Below are 9,618 nucleotides of genomic sequence, written 5' to 3' on the forward strand. Positions count from 1 at the left end.
GGCACAAAACCATTAACAGGATACTTCATCTGAATAACAATATGTGTGGTTTGTGAAGCTCTCCAAGAGCCCACATTAGGGTTACCCCATCCAAGACAGTCCCTTGTTTCACCATGGCTGATCCTCGGAGCCAGGGAAGCAGCACGCAGTTGAAACGAGATGGGTTAAGAAGGGTTCGGACTAGAAGCTGCATTTTGGCAGTGGGGGAGCTACCACACTGCTGGTTTTCCCTGCGGCTCAGGGAAGCCAGTAAGAGTGGCTGTCCCAAAGGGCATCCATCCCTCATCCCTCGCACAGCCCAGCCCTGCTCGGGGCTCCAATGCACCAGGGATCCCTGCAGGAAAAAGACTCCAAGCAAGGACAGCCGCACAGGGGATGTTTTCCAGGGGAAAACAGCTTTTCAGGCCAAGAACAACAGGGAGGAAGAAGAATTAAAAGCAACCCTTTCCCCCCAGTGCCTGCTGCCTTGTTTTAAGTTTTGCAGTTATTAGTGGGAATTTTCTGTTGGTACCCCCACTCCTCTATGTTGGGTGCACATTTAAATGAAATGGGAGCAACCCTCACTCAGGCCAACAGAGTTGGACCAACTGTGTGTGGGCTGGGGAGAGAGAAACAGGGATGGCACAAGCAGCAGGGTGCCTCGGGCTGACCTCTCCCGTGCAGCTGGTGGAAGTCAGCGCATTTCCAGCCACAGACTCAGCCTGCATCCCTTCCCGATGCAAGACTCATCGGCTGCGTTAAAAAAAGATGGAACGGAAAACACCTGCATTTGCCACTGGTGTGTGCAAAGCAAGGGTTAAAATCAAGTAGGAAATGCAACGGGAAAGACCTGTTTTAAAGGAATTATTTTGAAACTCTATTTGGGTTACTTGCAACATACACAGACAGTCCCATTAAACATTCATCCCTTGGTGGAGCCTCTACTCTGATCACAGATGTGCTGAGCTAAAACTGGAGTAATTTAATTTATTTCTACAGGAGTTGCTTTCAATTCACTGCACCACAGAGATCAGGATCCCTACCCCAGCGCCCAAGGCATTTCCCCAAGGAAAGCTGCTCTCTTCCAGCACGCGTACAAGCATCCTCTATCCTCTTTTGATAACTTAACTAGAGGCAGAGTTCTGAAGAGAACCTGATCACCATTCCCAGTATGCACAGTTCAGAAGAGAAGCATCCTGCAAAGGAACCCAAATGGGTCTGTCTGGCACAGCATGTAGCTGAACCCCTTCTACATGAGCATCTGCCGCAGCCATCAGCGAGAGGGCTGCTCACACAGCTCAGCTAGGATGGAAAACTTAGGGGAGGGAACAAAAAATCCTGTGGCTTGGGGTCTTCATGATGCACAGGTTTCCCAAAGGCTGGAGGAAGCACAGAAGGGATTTCTGTTCTTCCTCCATTCATATCCCTAAGCTAGAGCTCTGGGTACATGTTGAGAGGCAAAAGAGGGGGGTGTTGGCAATGGCAGAGTGATTGGTGCCTTCATCCCTGTGCATCCTTCCTCACCCCAGAGCTTCCTGTGTAAGGCTGACAGGTAAAGAGGGGGACATTAGAGGTGTTGGTCACATGTTTTTCCCCACTTTCCCACAACCCCAACACACCCAAACCAGTGATACTTTGTGCAAAGCCAATGGCTCTGTCTTAGTCAGGCTCACCAGGACAGGGATGGAGATGATGTCTTTGGGTACATAGCTGTTTCTTGTAGGACAGAGAGCGAGCGGACTGGAACCTCACATCTGTAAAAAGGAGCAATGGGGTGGAGAGGAGATACCAGGAGTCATGGCTGGGCAGAGGGCTTGGCCAGGGAAGGCTTCTTCCCAGTGAGAGGTCTGGGGAGGTTCCCATTGACTGAATGCTAAGCTGAAAGAAAAAAAACAAAGGGAGCACTTGCACCCCAGCAAGGCTGATGGCACCCATAGCCATGGAGGTCAGTGCTCCCAAGGCAACAGACAAACTCCTGGGGACCAACCCAAGCCCCAACATGAGTCCAATTCTGCCAGCCCTAAACCCACCAGCTCCCCAGAGCTGGGCATGTTCAACCAGTAGGAGGATCATCCCACATCTTGCCCCCTTCCCCACAGCCCTTCGATGGGCTGACTGAAGGCCAACCCTGACCTTTTTCCACCTCCCATCTGTTGGGCTCTGACCTTCGGTCCCACATCCTTGCAGGGCAGCTGGATTACACCCCGCAGTGCAGCGGCCACGGGAACTTCAGCCTGGAGTCATGCAGCTGTGTGTGCATGGAGGGCTGGGCGGGCATCAACTGCTCCGAGCCCCGCTGCCCACGGGGCTGCTCCAGCCGAGGCGTCTGTCTGGAGGGCCAGTGCATCTGCGACAACGACTACGGGGGCGAGGACTGCTCCCAGCTCCGCTGCCCTGCTGGCTGCGGCTCCCGCGGGCTCTGCGTGGACGGCGAGTGCATCTGCGAGGAGGGTTTCGCCGGGGAGGATTGCTCCCAGCTGCGGTGCCCCCGCGACTGCTCAGGGAAGGGCCACTGCACCAATGGCACATGCATCTGCCAGGAGGGCTATGCCGGGGAGGACTGCGGGTGGCTGCACTGCCCCAATGCCTGCAGTGGCCACGGGGTCTGCCGGGATGGCCTCTGCGTCTGCGAGGAAGGCTACGATGGGCAGGACTGCTCGGCAGGTAGTGGGGGCATGCACAGGGAGAGACAGACCCTAATGTATGAGTAAGAGCTTTAAGATGGCCAGAACCCTGTAGGAACACCACGAAGCCTGGGAGAAACCCATATCCAGCAGAACATGTCACATAAGACCTGCTCAGAGCATGTCACATAGGATCTACTCAGGCCCCACAGTTTGATGGCCTCCCTGTTGTCCCTGTCCCCGGAGACACCACAGACAGAAGTTTGGGGGCCAAGCAAAAAGCCAGCAAGGTACATCCCAACTTTGATGGTAAACCCTTGGTATCAAAAGAAGCTGCAGCCAGGTTTTCCTGAGCCTTTACCTTGCTATAGCATTTGGTAGAACAACAGATAGCACATAACCCCCAACCCAAAGCTTGCATCCGTGTCCTACTAGCAGACCCACACACCCTTTCCTGTGCCCAGGTGGGAGAATAGGCTACGCACACCCTGACATTCTCCTTATCTCTGCCCTTCCCATCAGTGGCTCCTCCTGGAAACGTGCAAGTGACAGGGATCAGCGACAGCTCCATTGAGCTGACGTGGGACAGCTCAGGGGCAGCCACAGAGTACGTCATCTCATACCAGCCAGCGGGACCAGGGGGGACACAGCTCCAGCAGCGGGTGCCTGGGGACTGGAGCAGCATCACCATCACAGAACTGGAGCCAGGTGTTGCCTACAACATCAGTGTCTGTGCAGTTATCAGCGACGTCTTGAGCATCCCTGTGACCTCCAAGGTGATGACCAGTAAGTATCCTACCGCACTTGTTTCTTGGTACCTGGGTAACCAGAGGTGATGCTCAAGCTGGCTCACATTTTTCATAAAAACCTTGTAGCAGCAGCAAATTGAGCCTTAAAAAAAAAAAAAAAAGGATATTTTGATCCACATTTATATCTGTAAGGGGATATAAGAAAGGGGGAAATGTGTCCACTCTGCATAAAGACTCAGTCTGGAGGAAAACCCAAATGACTGAAAAATCAAAGAAACTTTCAGTGACTGAAGCCCCCAGAATATGGCACAAAATATCTTATACTTTTTTCCTCCTAGAACATACTACAGTGCATCACAGAAGTCACAGGTTTTCCTCCCAGTCCTGGATGGGTTCCTTGTGATGAATCCCAATGACATGGGCAACAGTGCAGCAAGAGGGGATGCTGCTGTGCATGGGGAGATATGTAGTCCTGACTGGGACGGTGATGCACAGAGAAAAACAAGAGTATTAGACTATAATGGCAAACTCCTGAAACGATCCTTAGAAACCAAAAATATAGAGGGTAGAGGGGAAACAGGCTACCCAGACCCCCATTTTGTAACCCCATCATTTTGTTTGCACAGTGCAGTTAGGTGCAATGCGAAGGGATGCCGTGATATTCAGCAGCACCGGCATTTCCCTCCCCTCCCTCCAACCTGCCCAGAGAAGGGACAAAAGGGCAATGACTCTGCTAACAGCTACCAGAAGGGTCCCATTTCCATTGTCCAGATAATGGAATAGCTTCAGGGAGCAGGGTGGGGGTGGGAGGCACCTGTCCTGCTCTGCTCACCTCCCCCTGGTCCCTTCCAGACCTCGCAACGCCACAGGGGCTGAAGTTCAAGACCATCACGGAGACGACGGTGGAGGTGCAGTGGGAGCCCTTCACCTTCCCCTTTGATGGCTGGGAGATCAGCTTCATCCCCAAGGTACTGCCACTGCATGCATGGTGTCACAAGCTATACCCAGTCACCATAAAACACTGAGTGAGCGGATCTAAATTAGTTTCTAATTAAGCCCCCAAAAATACCCAAGCTGTGCTTGCAGTTTGTGTGCTTCACATCAGATGACCCCAAACACCACAACCTCAAATTGCCAGCTTGCGTTTCCCCAGTAGTCTTTGGTGTCCAGACATACATCTCCTCAAAGAAATTCCACAACAATATCAAGAGACGAGCGTATAAATAAGTAAACCTTCCTGCCTCACTGCTCTTGCTGTCACCCCTTCTTTTTCCCTTCCACCTCCTTTGCTGTGACCTCTCCTCCTCCTTCTCACCCCTTCTCTCTGCACTCTAAGCCAGCCAAAGCAGCCCAGATGGAACCGAGCAGCCGCCTGCTCTCAGACAGCAACCTTCAGCATCCCCACGTCACATGCACAGCTAATTCCTGCCACGGAATTTTAATTGCAGTGATGAACAGGTAGAATTTGTGCCAGAAAAGATGAAAGGATTAAAATGTTGCCCTAAAAATCACATCGTTTCTATGTGTGGCAACAAAAATTGTACATCAAGTATTTCATCTATATTCATAATTTCTACACCATTTGGCCATAAGTATAGATTCAATTGTATATGGAGCCTCTTTACAAGAGCTTTCAAGCCCCAGCAGTAAAAGAAATGCTGATTAAGGGCTCAATTATACCGTTTTCACTTGTACAAAACCCTCGGTGGAGTCAAAGGCAGCTCTAGGCAGTAGAGCACTGCAGAACTTGGCCCCAGATTTTAAAGGCTCTTAACCGTAAAGTATCGTTACACAGCATGAAGCAAGGGCCCAATTGCTTAAATAACTCATTCCATCCCTTCCAAAAAGGCTGTAAGGATCTGGGTGCAATTTTGGGTACACCCATAGACAAATAGTGTCAGAAGTCAAAGTTCGGGTACTGCAGGTACAAACCCTGGGGTAATTTTCGTTCACCGTTGGGATACAAGTCTAAACAACAAGGCAATGCCAGGGAAGAGCTTTTAGCAACAAAAAGTAGCTATCACTGATACTCAGGAATTAAGCTCAAGAACATCCCCCTGAAGCAGCTAAATGGGGATATATCCATTTTAGGGTGAGGAATTGCCAGGACAGAAGCAAACCTCCCACAGGGTCATCAGTAATAGGTTTTCCTCACTGACAAATACAAACCCTTGGCCCCATTTCTGTTTTTAACCTTAAAACTTAAAACCATGCAGAAACATTTCAGGATTTAAAGGAAGGGATAAAGCATAAAAGCATGGCCATTCCTGGATGCAGGTGTCTGAGGGGGGGAAGGGACATAGCTCTCAGGGCTTTGAAGTTCTCACATCCATCCGTCAAGCACAAGATCCTGCACCACAAAGACACAGTCATGCTCCTGCCTGTCCGCTGCCAAAATGGGACTCTCAATTCTCCATCACCAGTTTTTCCCCTAAAATAAGGCAGAGGGTGCTGTCTCCTTAGTTCACTGGAAGCCATGGTCACTCGGGCAAATGCTAAACCACTGCCACACCCTAATAAAACCAAAACCTAGTGCAAGATGCCTCAGTGTGAAAAAAACAGTTATAACAGCAGCGTCACAAATAACCTCCACGAGCAAAATCGAACTTGCTCTGTCTTCCTGAAAACTGGGTGAGAGGATGCTAATTCGGTCCTTGGCGTCCCCGCGAGGATGCTCACACCCTCCCGCAGAGCAATCCTCCTTCCGCTGTCCCCGCGATGCTCTCGCCCCCCAAAAGCGGGGTCGGGCGGGGATTGCCCATCTGCTGCATGCACTGAGGAGGAAGGAGGAGGAAAAGACGGATTTAGAAAGGAAAATTAGGAAAGGTAAGCTGGCAATTTATGGCTAAAATGGAAGATTTCCTGTTTAATGAGAGAAGAAATGAATATGAATGGAGAGCTATGTGCAAAGATTTGTTTAGTGTGTTATTACTGAAGACGGAATCGAGAAAAGATCCTTTGTCCAAACACTGGCAGGAAAGGTGACATTTGCAGTTACTTAAAGCCTTACAGTTTTTCAGAGCAAAACCACAAAGTATAATGAGTTTAATAAAGATACTTAAAAGCAAGGGATGGCAAAATAAAGACCTTAGAGTTTCATACCTATATATGAACAAGAGAAGGCTCCTGGCACCTGAATAGCAGGGAAAAGGAGTCCAGCCCAGGCTTTGGGTTTATTATCTTCTGGAGAACAACAGACACACTGATGGCAAAATACAGAAGAGGGGTAGAAGGGGGAAGAAGGAATTCTCAGCCCAGTAACATGGGTGCTCTACGCTTAGTGGGTGACTTCACCCTGGGTTTGTGTACCTCCATGTTGGGACGTGCCAGGGTGAGGATGCGATTTGGGGGCACCTCCTCTCTCTGCATCAATCTCCACAAAACACTTTTTTTTTTTTAATGGTTATTTCCACTTCCCAACAGAACAACGAAGGTGGCGTGATCGCCCAGCTCCCCAGCACCGTCACCACCTTCAACCAGACAGGACTGAAGCCAGGGGAAGAGTACACCGTCACCTTGGTGGCCCTGAAGGAACAAGCCAGGAGCCTTCCCACCTCTGACAGCGTCTCCACTCGTGAGTGAGCACAGCCCTAGGCAGCACGGCAGTGCCCACAGCTCAGCCCCCAAAACAAAGCCCCAGCAGCGAGAGTGGCCCGGCACTGCATGGGCAGGGATAAAACAAGCACCACCCAACTGCCCGAGCTACTGGTGCACCACAGCAACAGCTTCTTCACATGGTATTCTGTTCCTCTCCAGCCCAAATTCCTGTGAGCACGGAAACCATAGGAGGAGTTGGGAGTGAAGGCTTAGGCATATTATTATTATATACCTGGATAAATTCCTCTTCTCTGCTAATTTGAGAGGCTAGACGCACCCAAGAAACATCCCTGTAAATGTATTGCCTATTCATATATAATAGATTAAAACTCCCACCTGCTTTTGTGCCACTAAATGACTCCCACCAATTCAGGCAGCAGGGCAGGGAGCCAGGAGCAACAGCATATCCCCTCCTGATCAATTTATTCAGCTGGTCACTGGTCCATCCTGTAGACTAGAGGAAATTTAACTGGGTCTTCTCGATGAAGATGGACAAAGCTCACTGGGGAGAAGAGGCTCTCCACAACAGATCTGCTGCAATCTGCTTTGGCAGTCAGGCAGACATCTACCTCCACCCAAGCTGTTACAAACGGAAACAGCATTTAAATAGCTGCCAGGGGGTTATAACGAGTTGATGGTCTCTCCAGGCTGCTAATTTGAGGCAACGGTGAAAGCAAAGGGAGGGTCCCTCCATCAGCAACAGCTTGGTGTGGGTCTGAGCTTCCTCAGCACGGTCCTCCTGCTTTGCTTCTGCACTCAGCTCAACATGGCTTAACAGAGACATCTCCTGGTCGAGCCCAAATCATCCTTTCTCAAGGAAGTCAGCAAAAAATGAAAAGTGAAGTTGATACTTCAAACTCAGTGGATGAACTTTGCAGGGGAGCACAGATGGAGTGGTGGGCTCCCAGCTCTCTGCTCCGTGAAGGTGTCCCCACGCTGGCATGTCTGCCTTCCTCTGTGGCACCCCTGTAGCTTTGCCCTCATCATCCTTGTTCTGCCTCAACACCTTGTCCCAGGATTGAGCAGCACAAGCATGGTTTCATGCTGCCTGGCTAAGTAGAACCTCATGCTCCCCAGCATCACCTGGGTGACCAGACAACTTGAGGTAGTGGGAGACTCGGGGTTTGGATAAGCATGGCCAAGGTGGACACCCAGTTCCTACCTAAGCACCCTGCTTCCCAGCTGTCCGCCCTTCTCCATTGCTGTTTTGTCCCCAGACCTCACCCCACTGCTCCCAATTCCCCCACAGGTCTTTTTCTAACCCTCCCTGGTCCTGCCCACACACACCTCCCCCAGAACTTCCCACCCTGGGGTGCAGCATTCAGCACATCCTTATTATATGGTGTCATTTTCTCATATGTACAGTATAGCAGACGTACTTGCATGCAGTATAGCCTGAATTACAGAACCAGTGTGGGGCTTTTTTTTCACCCACCTTGTGATCAATTAAGTGTTAAAATGGGCTGCTCAGGAAGCTCCCTGCATCAACACTGCCATGGCACAGGAGTGATGGCCAGGCCTGGCCCATCGTCCGTCCGAGCAGCAGTTACGTCCTGCTGGACTCAAAGCGTCCATCACCTGGGCTCGAGCCTGTGATTTCCACAGGTCAAGTACTGGGGGATGTGGAGGAGGGAAGGGCCCAGTGCTCTACAAAAGAAAGCAGAAATGTCCAAAATGGTCTCCAGCAGACCTCTGGTATGAAGTTAGCTGAAAACCTTTATCTGAGGGGGTTTGGTGGACACCCACCATAGCCCCACACCCAGCTAGCTATGAAGACTCACCAGAGCAGTTGCATTTTGTCCTCCCTCCCCACCGCTAAGGCAGATTTATGAGCTGATCCCTCAGCTTAATTACAAACCAGGAGCTGGCACCAAAGCAGGAACATTTCTAGAGATGTTCCTCAGCTCTTGATGCTTTGATCAGTCCTTGGCCCCACGTTATTTAACACATTGTCAACGCCTTTCAAAAGACATAATATCGTTGCTGATATATTTTGCCAGTGACGGAAAGGCTCAAAAAACAGTAAACTGAGTGGAAGGAGATCATCGATAAAAGCAGTTTGAATGGCTCAAAGAGCTGAGCATGAAGAAAAACTATATGTTTTTCACTGCATCACAAAGTATGAGCAGTCATCTAGGAGCAAAGAAAGTGACCTGCAGCTAGACTAGGAGGTTTTACCCTGGGAGATGCACCTGAGAAAAGCGGGGAGAAATTGTTGCTGATACCAGCTTGAGAGAAGGGCATGTGTTGCATTATAGCTTTAATGGGCATTGATGGGAGAGATGCTGGGTGCTGCTCTGGTGTCCACAGCTTGGGAGAGACATCAGTGAAGTGGAGAGGGTTCAGGAAAGAGCTGGGAGATTGGGACAAGGCTCCAGAAACCCACCAGGACCAAACCCCCTGAGTACCTTGGAGTGCAGGGTCACGTCTCTTGCCCATGCCACCTCCCTGCCTTGTCCCCAACTGCTAATTTGGGCCAGGCTGAAGGTCAGGTTGAAGCATCCCTGAAGCTTGGTGTCCCCAAAGCTGCCACCTTTCCCCATCCCAAAATAACAGGTGCCTGTTTCCCCCCCCTGCTCCGCAGTTATCGATGGCCCGACGCAGATCCTGGTGCGGGACGTCTCCGACACGGTGGCCTTCGTTGAGTGGACGCCGCCACGTGCCAAGGT

The 9,618-nt window shown here is 50.6% G+C and overlaps 1 protein-coding gene across 1 annotated transcript in view; it reads left to right on the top strand.

Annotated features, from left to right (window-relative positions):
- TNR (tenascin R) overlaps positions 1–9,618 on the top strand; it is a 28,479-nt gene that overhangs the window by 1,053 nt on the left and 17,808 nt on the right. Inside the window, exons 2-6 of the mRNA XM_010160848.1 lie at positions 2,167–2,643; positions 3,126–3,389; positions 4,205–4,320; positions 6,776–6,926; positions 9,534–9,616. Coding sequence (XP_010159150.1) covers positions 2,167–2,643; positions 3,126–3,389; positions 4,205–4,320; positions 6,776–6,926; positions 9,534–9,616 — 1,091 coding nt within the window. The remainder of the gene's footprint in view (positions 1–2,166; positions 2,644–3,125; positions 3,390–4,204; positions 4,321–6,775; positions 6,927–9,533; positions 9,617–9,618) is intronic.

The sequence above is a fragment of the Eurypyga helias genome, unplaced genomic scaffold (assembly GCF_000690775.1).
Source record: "Eurypyga helias isolate BGI_N326 unplaced genomic scaffold, ASM69077v1 scaffold34161, whole genome shotgun sequence".
Taxonomy (NCBI): domain Eukaryota; kingdom Metazoa; phylum Chordata; class Aves; order Eurypygiformes; family Eurypygidae; genus Eurypyga; species Eurypyga helias.